Genomic DNA, 21765 nt, shown 5'->3' with positions numbered 1-21765 from the left:
TCTGACTCTAACCCATGAGTGGAACTGTGTTGTACTGACAGGACACTTTTCCCTTTGATCATGTGTTGTAGTGACACAGTGCAGAAGTCAGAGCAGGGCTGTAAATCTGACCTGAGACCAGCCCCACATTCCTCTGCTTATTTCCATACATCCATTCATTCTGTCATTCTGTCAGTGTGAGGTTGAACTGTAAAGTGAATGATATATATATATATATATATATATATATATATATATATATATATATATATATATATATATATATGTGTGTGTGTGTGTGTGTATATATATATATATATATATATATATATATATATATATATATATATATATATATATATATATTCTCATTCTTATCAAGATCTTTTTAATGAAATATTTCAAATGGCTTCCTTTACCTATGAACATTGAAATATATACACTCCCAAACGGAAGACAAAAACAATAACGATAATAACAATGATTTAAAAAATAAATTAATTCATTTTAATTTAAATATATTTATTATTATTATTATTATTACTGTTATTATTATTGTTGTTGTTGTTGTTGTTGTTATTATCCCTCTCCAGTCTCTGTGAGGTTACATGACAGATTTCTGCTTCATATTGGAGATGATCTGACTTTTATATATTTTACATATTTACCTCCGCCAAGGAGGTTATGTTTTTGCCAGGGTTTGTTTGTTTGTCTGTTTGTTTGTCTGTCCGTTAGTGTGCAACATAACTCAAAAAGTTATGGACAGATTTGGATGAAATTTTCAGGGTTTGTTGGAAATGGGATAAGGAAGAAATGATTAAATTTTGGTGGTGATCGGGGGTGGGGGGGCCCCCCGGGGGGGTCACTGATCAGCTTTGGCGGAGGTCTGCGCTCTCCGAGTGCTTCTAGTATGGGATGTGTTCTGCACTGGTCTCCAAATCAAACTTTTATCGGTTTTCATCCGTTGAAAACTACACATTTGCTTGATCCTCTTGGAATCACCTGTACCCACCTATCGGTACCTGTCGCGGTGCATTCTGGGCGACTTCCGCATCTCCGTTTAAATGACCATTTCTCGCGCGCTTTGAGGGTCAGGTGACTGGAAATCTGCCTTTTTTTCCAACACTAAAACACTTAAAGGTTATTATGGACTTTCCTGCTGATTGTCACAAAAACCCAAATAAATCCGACTACAGCTTTAATTTAATATCACATTTCTGTTTATTTGGATCACACCGTTGCAGTATAAAATATTTAAATTATGTCAAAAATAACTGAAACAGGACGGTGTTAAACAGGTTGGATTTACTGATTATAAATGAATGAAACATATTGGTTTTATTGACAGGTTTATTAAATCAATTACTGTTAATTACGCATCACATGAGTGTGTTTTAAAGGTGTTTGGTCCAAATGTCTCTCTGTTTTCTGATTAAAATCCTTTCATTTAACATGTATTTGGACTGTAGTGTTTTAAAGGGAGTACTTTTATTTTGAAAGTCTCCTCCGGGGCTCGTGCCTCCTCCTTCACACATCAGCACGCGCAGTTGCGCCGTCCGCTCATTTCAAAGGTTCGTCCACAGGAGGACGGACACGCACAGACCCACGGACCCACTGTGACCCGCACTCCGGCGGCGGTGACACGGCCATGGCCTCCATCCTCTGCCGGGTCCAGTACCTGGAGGACTCGGACCCGTTCGTGTGCACGAACTTCCCCGAACCGCGCCGACCTCCGACGGTGAACGTGGAGGAGAACCTGCCGCTCAGTGAGCAGCTGCCCGGGATCCACAAGCTGCTGGAGGCGCCGCTCAAGGTGGGTGTGCGTGGGACCAGAAGCACCCAGACCCAGGTGGAGGTCTGGGTCCTTAGGTTAAACCAGGGGGGTCCGAACTCTGGGACCACCAGTGTGATCTGAGGTGGACCAGAGGAGAAAGAAAACAGAGAAGAAAGAAAACAGGAGAAAGAAAACAGAGGAGAAAGTCACATTTAAGTCAAACCCACATTATGAAAGTGTTTCCATCTGTAAAGTTTCCTTAAAAATGTGAATAACTTAAACAACCTGAGTTGTCTTAAGAAAAATAAGTGTACTTTTATCAATATTCTGTCTCAGTTTATTATTTGCACATGTTCATTATAACTTACAGATGACAGTGGATCTACAAATACACCAAACATTTAACAACACACAGAATAGTGTTAAAATCGCACTAATTATTCTTTAGAAATTCCAGTTTTTTCATATTTGTTCAGGTTATTCACATTTTTCATTTCAATCATGTGGTCCAGTAAAATAGTAACATAATAATCGATAGATGATGTCAAAAATGGACAAAAAAATTGATCAATGTGAACAAAAGTTAACTAAAAATAACCAAAAAAACCAACAAACAAACATATATGAACAGAATAAATATGAATAAGAACAAAACAGGCTCAAAAGTAACAAAAATTTCAGAAACAACAAAGCAATGTTAAATCACATTTGGTTCTGTTCAGATATTTCAGGTTCATATTTGTTCAGTTTATGATCATTTTATTGTTAAAGGATAATTTATTATTATTTTACTGGTCGGGCCCAGTAGTTGCACCAGTAAAATACAATTATAATAACCTATTTACATTTTAAAAAAAACTATCTTTTCATGAAAAACCATGCGTAGTGTGAAATGTTTTAAGAAAAATAGTGTAATTGTACCAATATTCTGTCTGTTATTAAATGTTTTATGTATTTGTAGATCCACTAGGATCTGTACGTTATTATGCACATGTAGAAATGATAAACTGAGGCAGAATATTGGTAAAATTACACTGATTTTTTTTTTTGTAAGAAATTTCAGGTTGTTCATGTTATTCAGATTTTTAAGGAAACTTTGTAGATGTACCTTTTTTTCTACAGTTATTATTTTCCTGCTCCAGCCCACTGCAGGTCATGTAGGGCTGTGTGTGGAATTATTTTTTTTATTTATTTATTTATTTAGATGTTCCTGGAAAACCTATCATCTTTAAGGCAGCATGTGTGTGTGATAAAGCGGGTTCAGATAATGAATGAATTTGTCACCCTTAACTCTGCATCACAGACATGATGGCGACCTTTGACCTTTGCAGTGCTCGTTGCAGACTGTGGACTGGATAATGCATTGATCCAATCTGTTCTGACAGATACATGACTGTAGATGATAGAGGTGGACAAAGGTCCTCCACAGTCGTCCTGACCCATGTGACCCTATCAGGTCGAGATGATTAACAGTTCATGATGTGATGTCATCTTCAGGGGTCAGAGGTCACGGTGTTCATCATAGGCCTGAACCCTTACCCTTTAAACACTGAAATACATGCATATTCTTTATTTTTTAATTCTGTTCTGCACCGTAGAGGCTGAAATATTCAATGAACTTAATCTGTCATTGAGGGACGTTGATTTGAACACATTATTAGTTTTTTTTAGAATAATTCCCTAAATTATATTTTTGGCTGAACTGAGATTTGTGCATAAAATGAATCAGCAGCATTAGCAGAGTAAAGCCTATATCATAACTTGAACGAAAATACGACTTTTTAGGTAATTCTGCTGTGAGACTACGTTTGTACAATCACCTATTTACGTCACCTGTTTCAAAACACGTTATTTCTTTTTTTTTTTTATTACATCTTTTTTTGGTCTTGTGAGTGAGAGTTAACGTGTTTTACTTTCACATGTGTATATTTAACATTTTACAGTGTTTTTTTTCTTATTTTCTGTAGATTTATTCTCCTGTGTTTATCTCCAGTGCCTTCACTACTTGTTTCCACATCCTTATTATTATTATTATTATTATTATTATTATTTAATTATTTCATGATTTTAACTCTGAGCCCTGTTTTAGCTTTTTCTTGAGTATGTTGCAGCCCAAATGTGAAGAATCGATGTTTATTTACAAATGAATGACGTTTATATACGTTTTTCTCATTCTGTTGACGATGGAATACAAGTCAAAACACATTTTAATCAGAGTTTTCTTCTTCAAATTACATTTTCAATACTCTTCCAGTTAGTTTTTGTTTTTGGGTCATTTCTGTCCAAAAAAAAAAAAAAAAAACAGAAGAAACTGTGAGACTGACTGTTTTTTTTTTTTATCATGAACTATTTTCTGCCGCGGATGAATCCACATTTGTAGTGACTATTTGTGGCTGTTGGACAATGCATGATTCCAAGTAATCTACGTAGATCATGTGTGTTTGTGATGATGGAACATATCAGTGACTGTGGCAGTTTTATTCACTAATGTATTTTTAACATTTTTTAGACAATAATAGAGTTGACATGACAAACACATACTGAACTTTTATTTATATTTGTGGGATTTGTTGACTGTAATGAAGATAAAAAAAAACAGGTTGGACTTGAGTTTTTGTTTTATTTCTGGACTAAATCCTAAAAGCTGATGTTGCTGTCGCTGCAGAGTTAACATGTTCAGACAAAAATAGGCTAATCCTTTGGCTTCAGAGTGGAAACCTGTTCTTATGCAGCTGTTTTCAGTCCTTGTGCTCTGACTCCGTGTCCTCGCGCTGTAATCGAAGCTAATTGGACTTGATTTTGATCCCTGTGGTGAGGCGGAGGTGGTGAAAAGGGAGGGAGGGTACGTAAGGGGGGTCAGGGGTCAGCAGGTGGACCCACTCCTTCTTTGATGTTTTCATGTTGCAGAGGCTGAACGGTGCTTCCTGTCTTATGTTTCGGCCCAGTTACTGTCTTTTACTTTGAATCCAAATCCTTTTGCTGCTTTTTTTTTTTTTTTTTTTTTATTTGACGAGGACTCAGTCTCCTGTTGGAACTTGTTGGACTTTTCACCACATCCTCCTTTGTAGGTTGGTCATAGATGGGGGGGTGTATAAGATAAGATAAGATAAGATAAGATATTCCTTTACTGATCGCACAATGGGGAAATTCACAGTGTTATCAGCAGCATAAAACATACACATAAACATAAAACAAACAGTCATATACATTTGAATAAAAAAGTGTTTAAAAAGGAGAGTGCAAATATGGTTTGATATGATGTAGTGTAATGGTTATAAATATAAAAAAATATATATATTGGCAAGAATCTGGTGATGTGATACAAATCACAACAGTAGGATCATGATATGACACATGTTCATGTTATTCAGATTTTTAAAGCAGCGTCTGACTTTGATCCCAGTTTTTGGTTCAAATGTATCCAACCTCAGTCATATCCTAACCCGAACCCCAGTCATACTCTAAGGCTGCCGACATAGTCGACGTGTGGGATGCATTTTTTTTTTTTTTTTCATAGTTAACTCTTTCAGTGCCATGGGCCGATTAAATCGGCTTTACGAATACAACCTTTAAAGTGCCACGGGCCGATCAGATCGGCTTTGGAGAACACGCCATATTTGTGTACAAACAAACCATCCACCCCCATTTCTTTCTCACATTTCGATGACGTTCTTTCAAATCTTCTTGCAAATTACGATCAATAATGAATCGGCTGCGTCCGGTGCGTTTTGAATCTAAGTAGCAATCGGTCGGATGTTACCGAGCGGTTTTTGACCAAGGAAGAGCTTGCGTTTCGTTTTCTGCTTGGGAAATTTTATGAATGAATTTATGAATGAAATCATATGCAAATTAGATGGCCATTTTGTAGTAATATCGTAAACACAGCGATCTGTCAAAACAGTCCCATCTGCTAGAAAATGAGTTCTGATGACGATTCAGACTTCGATTATAAAAACGACACGAAATACTGAAAAACAGCCAAATTCTGTGGCACTTTTAAGGCTTATTAGCCCCTTAACTGTCTGGCACCGAAAGAGTTAATACATTGAACGCAAGCAGGCCAGGCAACGCGTAAAATGCACCGCTTGACCCGACCCTAAAACAGTAAACCTTATGGTGTCTTAAGACTTTCTCACACTACTGTATATTTTACGTGAAACTGTCCTACGTGTCTTTACTGTCCTGTGTATAAGTACAATATCTGGCGATTGATTTATACTGAATGTACAGTGAATGATGCACTAAATGAAGAAGATACTCAACTGGAGCGTTAGTTTGTGTAAAAACGCAGACACTTGCATCTGTATTAATGCTAAACATGTCAAACTTTATCTGGTTTGAGTCGAGAACATTTTTAAAAGTTGCAGCTATGGGACAATAAGAGGATAATGATGATGAGTTTGTTGTTTGATTTGAGCAGACTGATCTCAAGAAATGGTTTTGTATGTCATGTCAGTTCTTATTGCATTTGACGTGTTATACCTACGCATTTTCAACCTTTTGCGTGTTGTTCAACGCCATTTGATCACGTGTCAGTTTACACCTCGATCTCCGGTTCATGTCAAGGTTATTATCGTTCACAAAAACTAGAAATGAAAAAACAAGTAAATAAGTAAAAACTAGAATTAAAAGAAAAAAAACGATAAATAACTGAAACTGTATTGTGTGCTTACAAAACTAACTAAAACGTATAAAAATTATGGATAAAATTCCCTTTGTTTTCATCTTTGTCGATGTCAGATTGATATGAAATTATTTATCTGGCAGCACCGTACGATACTTCACAGTCCGTCACTTCTCGTCACTTGTTGTTTAGAGTTAGAGCTTCTGGTCCCCACTTTACCTGGAAACATGGAGACTAAAGTTAGGAGAAGGCAGCAGAGTCCTGTTTGGAGATAAAAGATATGAAAAAACTAAAACTAAGCATTTAGAGAAAAATGAACACTAATAAAAACTAGCAAACCTGCTCTAAAAATAATTAAAAGTAACTGAAGTAGAGACAAAACTAAATAAAGCTAAACTATAATGAAAAACTTAAAGCTATTATAACCTTGGTTCACATACCCTTAACTCTAACCCTCAGTACGTGGTATTTGACGCATTGATTCAGGTTGAACAGGGGCTAATAATGGCGTGAATATACACATGGAAAGATTATAATGCAGTGGTTCCAACCTTTTTTTTCTCCTGACCCCATTTTAAAATCACAAATTTCTGGCGACCCCAGACATTTAAAATTGAGACTTTTTTTTTTTTTTTTTGCTAAAATTAATTAGTTGTTGATGCTGTGATAGTTTTCTATTCTATGTTTCAAATACAGGTTAATTTCAGAGGACATTTAGTCTATATAATGTATATTATTATGGACGGAGGCAGTAAAGCCAGGTGTAGATTACTGCACAAAGGGAGAATTGGATTTTCCTTGGTCAGGATATGTAGTCAGTCCAGCTTGGATTTACAAGGCTGACAATTAATACTGAACAAACAAGAACTCAAACTATGAATTATGAAAGAGCTGCAGCATCTGAAACTGACCACAATGAACATTTGACAGATAAACAGAACCACAGTGCTTCAGTTTCACACTCACAGTTTGTCTGCTATGGAGTGGGATTGGCTCTGTCAACTCAACACCAAGGTTATTATCGTTAATGAAAACTAATGAAGTGACAAAAACTAGAATTGAAAAAACATTTTCGTTCACTGAAATAAGTAAAACCTATAATTAAAAGAAAAAAAAAACGATAACTAACTGAAACTGTATTGTGTGCTTACAAAACTAACTAAAACTTTTAAAAATAATGGATAAAATTCCCTTCATTTTCTTCGTTGTCAATGTCGGATTGATACGAAAGCAATTTATTTCGCTCTAGCAATTTTAGCATCTTCTGGTCCCCACTCTACCTGGAAACATGGAGACTAAAGTTGGGAGAAAGCAGCAGAGTCCTGTCTGGGATTTATTTGAATACGATGACAGAGAAGAAGAGAAAAGAGACGACAAAACTAAAATTAAACTTAAACTAAGCATTTAGAAAAAAATGAAAACTAATAAAAACTAGCAAACCTGCTCTAAAAACAAATTAAAACTAACTGAACTAGAAGCACTCGGAGAGCGCAGACCTCCACCTGGGCTGATCAGTGGCCCCCCCCCCCGTGGGCCCCCCCACCCCCGATCACCACCAAAATTTAATCATTTCTTCCTTATCCCATTTCCAACAAACCCTGAAAATTTCATCAAAATCTGTCCATAACTTTTTGAGTTATGTTGCACACTAACAGACAGACAAACAAACAAACAAACAAACAAACAAACAGACAAACAAACAAACCCTGGCAAAAACATAACCTCCTTGGCGGAGGTAATTAGAGAAAAAAAAAGTCAAAACTAAATAAAACTAAACTATAATGAAAAATCCCAAACTATTATAACCTTTCTCAACCAGATTTTTTATTAGTATGTTTTTGTTTTTAGTTTTATTTTTCTTTCTATTAATTACTAGAAATTCCAAGCGACCCCACGTGGGGTCCAGACCCCAAGGTTGAAAAACACTGTTTTAATGCGAACAGATAACACGCCAATTAAAAGCGGCGTATATATTTACATGAGTCATGATATCTTGTTGGATTTGAGATAAACAGCTTTAATGTTTGTGTGTGTTTTGGTTTTGGAGCAGGATGAGCTGTTCCAGTGACAGGAAGTGAATGGATCCTTGTTGGTGTTTAACTCAGCATGAAGTCACACTGGTACATATGAGTCAGGAGTCAGTTCTGCACTCATTCCACACCGAGCACAAAGTCCAGTCAATGAGATAAACCAGTGCATGAATATGTATCGTGTGTTTTTTAGTATTTAAAAGGACAGAGTTGGTGGTTTGTGAGGGGTGGGGGTGGGGGGGGGCTTTCCTGCAGATCTGGTTTATTAAAGGGAAGGGGTTTGATGTGTTTGAACTCACTGGGATTCTTATTTCATTCTCTCTTATCAAAGTAAAAGCCTGTTCTGACCTGACAGCACAGTTCAGACACTGATTATCCCTGTAGGAACACCACCGTATTGTTTATTAAATCAGATGTTTCTGTGTGAAGTCACTGACTCACAGTTAATACTTTTCTGTAATGTTCAAAACAGTTTTCAGTGTCAGAATTTGAGACATTCTGATGCTTTTTTTAGTTTCCTTTTATTATCTGTTTAGTTGCATATTGTACATCATATTCATCATGTTATGTTGCATTACGTCTTTTTATGTTTATTGTTAGATTAGATTAAAGATGAGATAGAACTTTATTGTCCTGAATGGGAGGCAAGGGCTATTGTTTTTGGTTTTATTTGTTTGTTTGTTTGTTTGTTTGTTTGTTTAACAATTTAGCAGCAAAACTATTGGTTGAATTACCAGTGACCCAGAATACATGATTCCATTTTGGGAAAGTTAAAATTTTTTATGAATTTTTAAAATCTTTTTTTCTCCCATTTACTTATAATGGGCGAAATTTCACATGTCTATAAAAACGTACATTTTGTTTCATTTTACGTCAAACTTGTCTCATATGTAGAGGCAGTTGATATGACATCAGCACACGCATAGACATGATGACATCAGCTGGATCCATGACAAAATAAGATACAATACATGTGAGGGGCGGGGTTTGTTGTGCCTGAAAATGTTCCTTCTGAGCACATGGTTGAATTTTTATGAATATTTTAAATAAATCCTACATTCAGAGCGCTCACCACAGACATGTCAGGGGTTAAAGGGTTAAATATCTAATGACATTTTTATGTGGTTCATATAAAAGTGTTGTATGGTTAAGTAAAGTTCACACTTCTACGCCAAAATAGTAAATTCTATCCAGAGCACATCAATACTCATGTCATCTTGTTATTCCTTCTGTTTAGTAGTTCAGTTTTTTAGTTTGTTTAGTTGCATATTGTTCATCATATTCATCATGTTATGTTGCATTATATTTTTTTTATGTTTATTAGCAGATTAAAGTAGAGATGAGATAGAACTTTATTATCCTAAGTACTAAAGTGTCCAGTAGAACAAGGTCTATTCTGTCAGCACGACTGGAAATTTAACTATTGAGGAAACGGTTGAATTTATATGAATATGTAAAATAAATCATACATTCCAAACACTCAGCACAGACACGTCATGGGTTAAAGGGTTAAATTAAAGATTTATATCAGATGTTTCAGTGCAAAGTCAATGATTCACAATAAAGACCTCATGTAAATCAGTTTTCAGTGTCAGTAACAGAATTTGAGACATTCTGATGCCTTTTTTAGTTTCCTTTATCATCTGTTTAGTTGCATATTTTACATCATATTCATCATGTTATGTTGCATTACATCTTTTTATGTTTATTATTAGCTTAAATTAGATATGACATAGAACTTTATTTTCCTGAACAGGAGGAAAGGGGTATTGTTTTTGGTTTGTTTGTTTTTGTTTGTTTGTTTGTTTGTTTACACTTTAGCAACAAAACTTTTGGTTGAATTACCAGTGCCCCAGAATACATGATTCCATTTTGGGAAAGTAGGTCAAAGTTCTAATTTTTAATGAATTTCCTCATAATGGGCGAAATTTCACATCTACAAAAACATACATTTTGTTTCACTTTACTTCAAACTTGGCACATATATAAAGGTAATTGATATATTGACATCAGCACACGTATAGACATGATGACATCAGCTGGATTTATGCCAAAAACAGCTACAGTATGTGTGAGGGGCGGGGTTTGTTGTGCCTGAAATTGCTCCTTTTGAGCAAACGATTGAATTTTTATGAATTTTTAAAATAAATCATACATTCCGAATGGTCACCACAGACACGTCAGGGGTTGAAGGGTTAAATTAGAGATTTATATTGGACATTTCAGTGTTTCATCATATTCATCATGTTATGTTGCATTACATCTTTTTATGTTTATTGTTAGATTAAATTAGATTAGATTAGAGATGAGATAGAACTTTATTATCCTAGGGAATAAAGTTTCCAGTAGCACAACGTCTGTTCTATCAGCATGATTAGAAAATAAACTATTGAGGAAACAGTTGAATTTTCAAATCAAATAAAGTTTTTTGTAGGGATGTCCCAGTCCGGTCTACAGATGGGTATCGGCTGCTGATCTGGCATGTTTTAAAAGATCGGATCAGATTTAGTCATGAGATCGGGTTGGTCCGGGGGGAACAACATCCTGCCCCCTCAAATAAAGTTTCTGGAGGTAGGGAAAAGCTGCACAACAGCAGGAGGCTTAGAGGAACTAGTAAAGCACCGATAAGTTTCACTTTCACTCTGCGCTTGGACTCATTCTGAGGTCTGGTTGTGATGCGCGAATCGTGTTTTTTTTCAACCCGCGGGGCTTTTGTGGAATTATTTGACCCGACCCATGAGTAACCCGCTTCACATCACTAACGCACGACACTGAACGCACCCCCATGTAATACCTGGACAGATCTGTCCACAGACACACTGCAGCAGTGGAAAATATAAGGTTCTAATTTGTCCCACAGAACGAATTTGGAAAGTGCAAAAATGATGCTAAAGTTATTAAGAGTCAAAGGTGTCAGAGTTGTTTTAGTTCAGGTTCCACATTCAGACCAACTGGGATCTACTGTAAAATAATAGAATAATAACCTATAAATAATGATTCCAAATTTAAATCAAAGTTTCATTGTAAAAAGTCCGTATTGGATCGGTATCGGCAAAACTAATTGGATCAGAAGCAAAAAAATCCAGATCGGGACATTACTAGTTTATTGTCATTTTGCTGTACGTACAACATGACAGACAAAATGAAAGAGCATTTTGTGAAAATGTGAAATCGCATTCCGACCGTTCACCACAGACACATCAGGGGTTAAAGGGTTGATGTCGCTTTCTTCACGACAGTCAGTTTGTGCGACCACCTTCCAGCTGAATTCCTGTGCGGCGCGAGGCGTTCAGAGCCCCGTTGGAATCTCTGGGATCAGATAAAGACCAGGCAGCGCTCGTCCCAGAAGATTACATTCCTCCACTGACTCCCTAATTGTTCCCATCATGCCCTGGGGCTCGACCCGTAGGCCCCGTTGGCAGATCTAAGGAGCTGAGATAAACCAGCGTAATGGATCTGATTCTACACCATGAATAAAGCAGCAGGTTCATTCGGGTGGATTTGTTTTTGGGTTGTTTTCAGACCTCCTCCTCTTCTCCTCAGCAGATCGTGGAGGAAAAGGGTGGGACCTGTAAACAGGAGATAAGTCTGATGGAGGGATGGACGGATGTAATATTAACAGCAGTGTGTAGATAAGAGCCTAAACTGGAGTTTCCTTCCTCACATGCGATGGCAGCCGCTCCATTTTGTTAGAAAAATAGCCTAGCGATAAATTTAGTCGTTCTTTGTGAGCTTTGTGTTGTGATAAAACGCAAAAACTAACAATGTTTCTGAAATTAACCCTTTCATGCACAGTGGTCACTCCAGTGGACAGTTCGTCTCCAGCTGTTCTCTTGTATATTCAGGGTTTTGGTTGTTTTAGTTCCATATCAGCCGACACAGTGGACACTTATGCACTATCCCATAATACACTGACATTCAGACCATTACTGTAACTTTGCTGTTCTTGATAAACCTGATCTGCAGTGACATGTTTTAGTGTAAATCAATTGCTAATTGTTATTAGAATGTAATTGACAGGTATTTAATTTTATTTATTTATTTATTTTTTTTGCATATTATCTCCATGCAGTGAATAATAACTAGTATTAAAGTATGTTCAAATGTGAGAAAACATCTGATTAGCAGCATTAAAAATGTTTTTATTGCATAGTTTTCCATATCATTTTCTGATATTAGATTTTAAATGTTTCTTAGCTTCAAAAATTAAATACATGGTGTCCAGCTGAGTGGAAATTTTTGTAACTTTTTTTTTTTTTTTTTTTTAATGTCTAAAGAGGAATAAACACACTGCAGAAAAATATCTTGACTAAATTTCACATAATTAGTGTATGAAAGGATTGAAGGAGGAGACGGAGGTTTTTGAACATGTCTGGTTGGTTAATAGTGTGAACCCTTTAACCCCTGACGTGTCTGTGGGGAGCGTTCTGAATGTAGGATTTATTTAAAATATTCATAAAAATTCAACTGTTTGCTCAATAAGAAAAATGTCAAAACACGCTGATAAAATAGACCTTGTTCTGTCCATATTTATTAGGTTTTGTTCATTTTATTTATTAATTTGGCTATTTTTGTTCATTTTGTGGCTTATTTTATAATTTTTTACTTTATCTTAGTACACTTTTTGGCTTATTTTATCCCATTATTTATTATTTGTAGGTTTTTTTTTTTAGTCATTTTTGTACATTTTATCCACTGTCATTAGTTGCTTTTCCACTGACCCTCACCGTGGCCTAGATGGCTGGAGAGTCGGCTTGTGACCGAAGGGTTGCTGGTTTGATTCCCTGGACTGGTGGAGAGTTGTTTGCTTATATGCCCTTGAGCAAGGCACTTAATCCCCCCATTTGCTCCGTGTGCGATAAACTACTACCGACAAAATAAAGATTCTATTCTATTCTGTTCTAAATTATGTGAATGGAACTTGTGCATAAAAATTTACCTAATGGAAAAACAACAATTTCACTAAAACTCTCATTTTTCGATTAAAAGTTTTTGCACTGGTAAGAGGTGGTTTTTCAGGCATTGTGCAATTGGTATGTTACGCAAAATTCCAATGGAAAGACCTTTTTCCGCAACTAGAGTCATGTGATTAACAAAAATCGGATGTTAGTGTACGTTACAACAAGAGAAAAAGAAGAGTTTTAATACAAACGTGTGGGTATGTGTGGACACGCCAGGAAACCCATCATTTTAGAATTTAGTAGGAGATGGAGGGGTAATATATAATAATAATGAATATAATGTTGTAAATCAACACCATATTTATGTTCGTCGTCATGTTTATGGAATGAGTTCTCGTGTCATCTCGCAATAATAAATAAAGAAATCATCGCATTTGTGATTTAATGGAAAAAAACGACATTACGTACTTCTGTTTTTTTTTTTTTTATATTTAGTAAATATCAGTAAAGTTTTGCACAGATGTCCAACGGAAAAAGAGACTACTGATCCAACTCCATGGTGAATCAATGTTGCAGAAGATGTCGGTGTTTCCATGGTAACTTCGGAGCCTCTGAACATCCAAATGGGTCATATCTAATGACCATGACCATTTTGTTTATAATTGTATTTGTTTTGGTTAATTTTGTTTCTCATTTTCCTATGTCACCTATTATTTTGTAGATTTTCTTATTCATTTTTGTTCTTTTTTTTTGATAACTTTGGCTCTTATTGTTCATTCTGTTGCTTATTTTATTCATTTTTACATCATTTTAGTTGATTTTTTTTTTTTTTTTTTTTTTTTTCATATTCTGTAAGTTTTCATATTTGTTTTTGCTCATCCAAGTGACTTTTCCGTTCACTACGGAGCCTCTGAACGTCCAAATGGGTCATATCTGATGACCATGAAAAGATGAAGAACTGTATTTTACACCGATTATTTCCATGTATTGATAGGATTAGTGGATCAACATGTGTTAAACAGTTTAGATCAGTAGATGGTTTAGGTTAAAGGTGGATATTTGGGTCTTTATGGGTTAAAATACCACTTATTTTTCTTGAGAAATTTCAAGTTTTTCAGGTTTTTCCACATTTTTAAGGAAACGTTGTCATCCGTAACGTAATTTTCCTTTTTCCTGGTCTGACCCAGTTCAGATCGTATTGGTCTGAATGTGGAACCTGATCTATGGGTTTGACATCCATGTGTTTTTGTGTGTTGTTCGTCAGCAGGTGCATAGTTAAAGGTGAAGGTGTGTCTGCGTTTAGATATGTGTCGGTGTAAATTCTTTCAGACTTTCTCTAATGTTCAGTGATGTTACCTTGTACAACAGCATGCTCATGATAGTGGGTGGTTATGAAACGGTCTAATTCCTGCTTCAGTGTGGATGTGTTGGGTCTGGAGCTCAGTGTGTGTGTGTGTGTGTGTGTGTGTGTGTGTGTGTGTGTGTGTGTGTGTGTGTGTGTTTTGGCCATGTGTTGTTGTGATTGTAGAAGAATGTGGTTGTTCTGGTTCTGACACTGAGTTCACTATCAACATCAGACCGGACCTGTTCGCTGCTGTCGAGTCCAGCTTCATACCTGACTGTGACTCATAACACACACACACACACGCACACACACACACACACACTGATATAAATAGACAGAAAACAGATCTGAGCCATGTTTTGGTCCAATACACTGCACACAAGAAGATTAGCATCAGAAACATCCAATGGAGCACTTCTATTTTCTTCTTGCATTTGTTTTAGTTTCTGCAGCACTTTTTTTTTTTTTTTTTTTTTTTTTTTTTTTACAGCATGTTTCTGTTTTTGCAGCATTTTCCTCTTGCATTTAGGCAGCTCGTTCTTTTTAAATGAAAGTTGTTTCTGTATATGAAGTGTGTTTGCACCTGTCAGCCACTGTATCGTACAGCTGTAGACATGATGTGTCCACATATTTATGTCCATATAGTTGATAAACATCAATATTTCACTGTAGTTTAATGCTGGGTTTTTCTTCCTCTGTCAGATGTGATGAAAGTAGATGGAAATTATTATTTACAGTCAGAGCAGGAAAATATTAGAGACATTTAGAGGAAGAACATTCAAAATCAGAGTCATGGAGGAAAAAAAAAACCTAAATTAATACTGTTTTTTGTTTATTTTATTTATTATATTATTTGGTTTTTGTTCATTTTCTGTTTATTTTCCTTTTTTGTTCTTTGTGTTTTTTTCAGCTTGTGGTTTATTTTCTTCATGTCTTGTTATTCTGTTGATTTATAATTAATTTTGTTCATGTTATTGATCACTTTGGCTGTTTTTGTTCATTTTTTGTTTTATTTTATTTTTTTCTTCATTATAATAAAATTTTTTCAACTTTTTTTTTTGCATTATTTAATGTTTAATACATTTATTATTTGATTTTGATCATTTTATTTATTGTAAATCAAGTGTGGTAGATTTTTCTTCCTCAGTCAGATGTGATGACAGTAGATGGAAATTATTATTTACAGTCACAGCAGGAAAAAATATTAGAGACATTTAGAGGGAAAACATTTAAAATCAGAGTCATGGAGAAAAAAAAATAAATTAATGTTGTTTTTTGCTCATTTTTATTCATTTTATATATGATTTGGTTTTTGTTCATTTTCTGCTGTTTATTTTCTTTGTTTTTTCAGCTTGTGGTTTATTTCTTTTGTGTCTTATTAGTCTGTTAATTTATAAATATTTTTGTTCATTTTGTGCCTTATTTTATTTTTTCTTCATTATAGTAAAATTTTTTCAGTTTTTTTTTTTTTTTTTTTTTTTGCATTATTTAATGTTTTGTACATTTATTATTTGATTTTGATCATTTTATTTAGTGTAGTAGATTTTTCTTCCTCAGGCAGATGTGATGACAGTAGATGGAAATTATTATTTAGTCAGAGCAGGAAAAATATTAGAGACATTTAGAGGAAGAACATTTAAAATCAGAGCCATGGAGGAAAAAAAAAATCAGTGTTGAGAGAAATGAAGTAAAAACCATCTCTGAGTCATTTTGGAAACAAAGATAATATTTTAAGCCAAACTAACCAATGCAATGATATTTATCCCATAATATAAAACTATATTCTGACATTAGTCATTATTGTTTTGTTTTAGAAAAGAAACACTTAAATTGAACGTGTCCACAGACTTTTGTCGACATCATATTTCTTTGTGTGAAGGCGGTGACAGAAGGTCTATTATTTAACAAAGGCAGAGTTGACAAATACACATGTTCTTACTCATGAACGGGAGCAGCAGCGATTGATTCCAGATCTGACAGACCCGACTGAAGGACCAGAACAGAACACATAAGAGTCGGGTTCATAGAGGGAACGGACATTTTTACTTTTCATTTCTAATGTGATTTCTGCTGAAGGTTGAACCCACATGTTCCCTCATATGTGGAACTATCTGAGCAACATGGAGTTCAACACAAATATTAAACACAAATGAACATTAAGGTTTTTCAGCAGTTTTTCTAAATATTAAACTACCCAGGAGTATATGAAAGATAGCTGAAGCAATAAATCAGTTAATTTATGAATAAAAGATTAAATGACTGTTTTCAGAATCATTTCAGCCGTATTTCAATGATGAAAAATTACATGGTCGCAGCTTCTTTTTTTGCGTTCTTCCTATTGATGTTATTATATTGCATTTTTATATTATATTTGTAAAACTTTAATGGTTAAAACTACTATAAACAAAGTCATACCAGTATTTTGGGTGATTTTGACAGCATTGTCTCTCAGTCCCGATATTTTTTTTTATCAATCAATTAATGGAATTAATCAATTTACTTCATATGGGAAGAATATTAGTATATTCATATACAATTTAAAAATTCCCTCAAAATCCTTTCACATAGAATAATAATATTCTAATGTGTGTAATGTGTGTTCGGAGCCTTAATTTTTAAAATGTTTCTAATTTTATGAATGCTTTTACATCTTACTCAGGGACAACAGTTGAAAAATAGGTTTTTAGCTAATACTGGCACATTTACAGAAATGTTCATTAATGTGTACTGTCCCTGCTAAACAAACAAACAAACAAATAAATGAATGAATAAATGAATAAACAAATAATGATTAAATGTATAATAAACAACAGGGACCATTTTATTTCCACTTTTCACACTGAAGTACATTAAACTTAAACACACAATGTGAAACTAAACTCTAAAAGATGTGTTTTGGGGCTTAAATTGAATTTAATTAGTTAATTGTGATCCAGTCCATCAGCACTGATGATGACATACTTAAAAATCAACAATAATGTGTTTTGTAGGAGAAAACAGTTGAACGCACCACCTCCTGTCTGAAAACCTTCATACTTTCATCATAAAACAGTCGCCTGTGTCAGACGGTTAAATAAAATCATAAATCTAAACCCAGGTTAAGGTCTTTAATCAGAGGCCTGTAGACCACCTGCTGCTCCATGTGAGTCTAACAAACCCTGTTCTCTGTCTGACACTGAAGTGAATCCATTATATGGTTTTAATTGTTGCCACCGGACTCTGAATCTGAAATGACAAATTCAAAAACAGGAGACGCAACAAACGACACACTCTGCAGACTGACTCTGTTTTATGGGTTAAGACGCTTCAGGACTTAAAGCTGCATGACTTTCATCACCAATTTTTCATCCAATCTGTAAAACCCTTTGAAATTGTTCAGCGTGAGGGAAGAGATTCAGGTGAGTAATCACAGACAGACTTATAGATTTGTGATACTTAAGTTATGACTGGGGTTTTATACATTTGATGAAAAACTGGTGATGAAATTCGTCGTCATAGTCTTCTGTTTCTTGTTCATTTTAATGCCTGGTCCAACTAAAGGTCCATTTGTTTGGGCAAATATAATGATACCACCAAAAATAGCTCATAGTAGTTTAATTTCAGAGCTGATATCTATCCATTTAACATGTTTTCTTGATAAAAACCAAAATCACTTCAGTTCTTCCATCAGTATCTGTGTCATTGTACTGACAAAAACAGTGCTTTTAGACATTCCATGTTTTCTTTTGTCTGTTTTAGTCACATGACACACACAGGAGTTTTTTTGTTTTCATGGGTAATACACAGTGTGTGTATAGATTTTCATTTGTCCAGGTCCTCATTCTTCTTGGTAGTTAAGAACTACCAAGAAAAAAGTAATACATAGTGTTAATATAGGTACAGTACATTTATCAGACTTACATTTATACATACAGTACATTTATAGGACCTAACCCTAACCCAAAAACAGTGCTTTTAGACCTTCCATGTTTTCTTTTCTGTCTGTTTTAGTCACATGACACACACAGGAGTTAGAACTGGATTGCATAACCATTTTTTTTTTTTTTTTTTTTGATGACTTTGGATGGTCTAATAATTTTTCTGTGACTGTATTTCTGTTGTTGTACTATCACCAGTTCAACCCATTGCACTCAGACATGTGTGGGGTCATGCAGTCAGAGTCAGACTAAACGTGTCTTCTAATATTTTCTATTTGATCAGTAATGTTCAGTGTGTGTGTGTTTTCAGTTGGAGGAGTGCACCCTTCAGTTGTCTCCTAATGGAAACTACCTGGACCTGGACTCGTCTCTGTCGGAGCAGAGGGACGAGTTGGAGACGTTCTACGCAGACGTAGAGTAAGGACTTCCCTTCCCCTCCTTCTGTCTGTGACTGTGTTCACATGTGCACCGGTGTCCTGGTTATGAGGCTGATCCTAGTTCTGGTTCTTCTGGTTCTTCATGTCCCTGCATAAACTACATGATAACCACTGGTGTCCTTCATTTTATTTTCCTTCTATAGTTTGTGCAGACGCCTGTGGTGTTTAGAATAGAACACACATCTGACCTGTCTGTATCTGCTGTATGTTTTAACATGAATCTGGCTGTGAGCATGGACCAGGGGTGTTCAACCTGTGGCTCCGGGGCCACATTTGGCTCTTGGGCCCTTTTCAAGTGGCTCCATGTGGCTTTGTCAAAAAACATATGGAAATGAATAACACTTATTTGTTACACATTTTCATGTTATTGTTGCAACCATAAAGTCATTATGATGTTATGAGGGTGTAAAAATGTGGACTACACTCCAAAGGAATCCAAAAATAGAAGTAGCAGTAGTAATAAAAATAGATTATTGTTATTTTATGACACTGTAGGTATTTATTTATTTATTTTTACTTATTTATTTTTGCACTACAACAAATCAAACATTAGGACAAACAAAGAAACAAACTGTGCAGGTGTGATCAGAAAACCCAGTGGGGCTTATAAAATTAATCTCACCTCATTACAGCATTAGCTTAAAGAAAGACAATAGGAATAAACCAATAATATACAAAGTAGGGATGCAAATTATCCATTAATTCATGAATCATTAGTTGGTTGCCCTTATCAATCGATTAACAATTAATTGATAAGCAGCGATTTTCCTGAGAATCTGAATTTCTTTTTGAATACAGTCTCTAAGAATAAAAGCTAAATATTGTTTACATACTTCATGAAAAAACCATGTCATATTCCTTAATGATTGATTTATTGAACCATTGGATACAGTCAGTGTTTCCTGTGGAATTCATCTGTTGATGTGGTGGTGTGTAATGAGGAGGGGTGCATGCGCGTGCCTTTCGCTGGTGTGTGTGTGTAGGGGGGGCGCTCGCACACACGCAGTGCGGCTGGGGGATGCGTGCATGGTGGTTGGTAACCACACACGTGCATGCATCACTTTCCGTCCTACTTGTAATACTATGGGGGTACAGTGCAGTCCATGCCCCCACAGAAGTGAAAGTGAAACTTTTCACTGAGTGTAGACTACACCAACCTCCAGGGAAAATGCTACGATACCGACCCTGCATTTGTGCATGTATTTATTTGGAGGTGTACCGCTCCCACACACAGACAGGCTGGTCTGTGTTTAACTCCACCATGTCCATAAAGACATTCTAACTCATCAACGCCATGATCTGGTTCAATGAGCGGCTATCCCAGCCGTGGCGCAGCGTGGACAAACTGGCAGCCTTCAGACAGGCGGAAAAGGGTAATTAACCGACAATGAAAAATTTAATCGAGCAAATTCCTATCGACAATTAATTATTAGTCGATTAATTGTTTACATCCCTAATACAAAGTACAAGAAAAATACAAGAAAAACAATTGGAGAGCGCAGACCTCCGCCAAGACAGATCTGCCCCCCCCATCCAAAATCACCACCAAAATCATTTCTTCCTTGGGCCAGTATCAACATTTCCTGAAAATTTCATGAAAATCCGTCCATAACTTTTTCAGTTGTCTTGCTAACAGACACACATGCACTTATGCACACAAAGCAAAATGATCACAATACCTCCCGGCGAAGGTATTAAACAAAGAATAAAAGAAAAAGAGTGTGTGTAAAGGTGGGAGAGTGTGTGTATGAGGAATATTTAAATTTGTTGAATCATATATGTCCTAAGCCTAAACTTAAACTAAGTGAGGTAGACTGAGCTGACATTTGAATAGAACGCTTCCATAGCTGCCCCCCCAGACCTCTGACAGAACTGAATGTTTACTCCATTGCAAACAAAACCTTCACATACCAGTCAGTTTTTGCTGCACAACACAATAATGACATCACCATTTTCTTTAGTAGTTCTGTAGTTTCTTGGTAGTTCTGAAAATCCACAGAAACTTGGATTTATTCTTGACATATTCCGTACAAACTAATCCTACAGCTTCTTCAACAGTCACCACTTTGAGGTAAACACATAAGACATGTATGATATATGTGGGCAGGATTAACAGTATTAAACAGAAACAGCAGCAGTGGTCATGGACTGTCAGACAAACGTAAACATGTTCCTCAGCTGTTCTTCAGCCACTGTCACCAGAAAAAGGACAAAGAGGTGGATGAAAGGATGGAGGTCCACTGTGGACTAAAGTCTGTGGACCCGTTGAATCCAGGTGTTTGTTTTCTAACAGGGGTCTGGGATCCAAAACAATGACTAATGCTAGAATATAGTTTTATATTATGGGATAGATATCATTGCATTGGTTAGTTTGGGTTAAATTGTTATCTTTGTTTCCAAAATGGCTTAGAGATGGGTTTGACTTTATTTTGCTCAACAGTAATTTTTACCCCTCGGCCAAAGGGTTTTGTAATAATTTTGTTGTCTGTTCATTCAACGACATAATCACATTGTCTGATGAACGCATTGACATATCTGCACCACATTTATCTGGTGGATGCATCTTGTCATGGAGCAGAAGAATATTGAACACAGGTGACCTTTGACCTACTGTTTCCAGGTCCAATGTCCTTGTGCAGTTCTAATATCTGAGTAGTTTCACATATAAATATGTATGGAATAAGTTTGACACAAAGACAATGTAATCTAAATTATAGGGCAGGAACTTTCAATACAATCTTACACTAAAGCATCTTTG

General features: G+C 35.7%; 1 protein-coding gene across 4 annotated transcripts in view; it reads left to right on the top strand.

Moving 5' to 3' along the window:
- Positions 1 to 1560: 1560 nt before the first annotated feature.
- fhod1 (formin homology 2 domain containing 1) overlaps positions 1561 to 21765 on the top strand; it is a 121472-nt gene continuing 101267 nt past the window's right edge. For all 4 annotated transcript variants that reach the window (XM_030162110.1, XM_030162101.1, XM_030162093.1 and 1 more), the window contains exons 1-2: positions 1561 to 1792; positions 18881 to 18987. In XM_030162110.1, the coding sequence (XP_030017970.1) occupies positions 1628 to 1792; positions 18881 to 18987 (272 nt within the window). In that variant the 5' untranslated portion in view covers positions 1561 to 1627. The remainder of the gene's footprint in view (positions 1793 to 18880; positions 18988 to 21765) is intronic.

The sequence above is a fragment of the Sphaeramia orbicularis genome, chromosome 3, assembly GCF_902148855.1.
Source record: "Sphaeramia orbicularis chromosome 3, fSphaOr1.1, whole genome shotgun sequence".
NCBI lineage: Eukaryota > Metazoa > Chordata > Actinopteri > Kurtiformes > Apogonidae > Sphaeramia > Sphaeramia orbicularis.
Note: the sequence above shows the minus strand (reverse complement) of the source record. Positions and strands in the feature narration are given on the sequence as shown.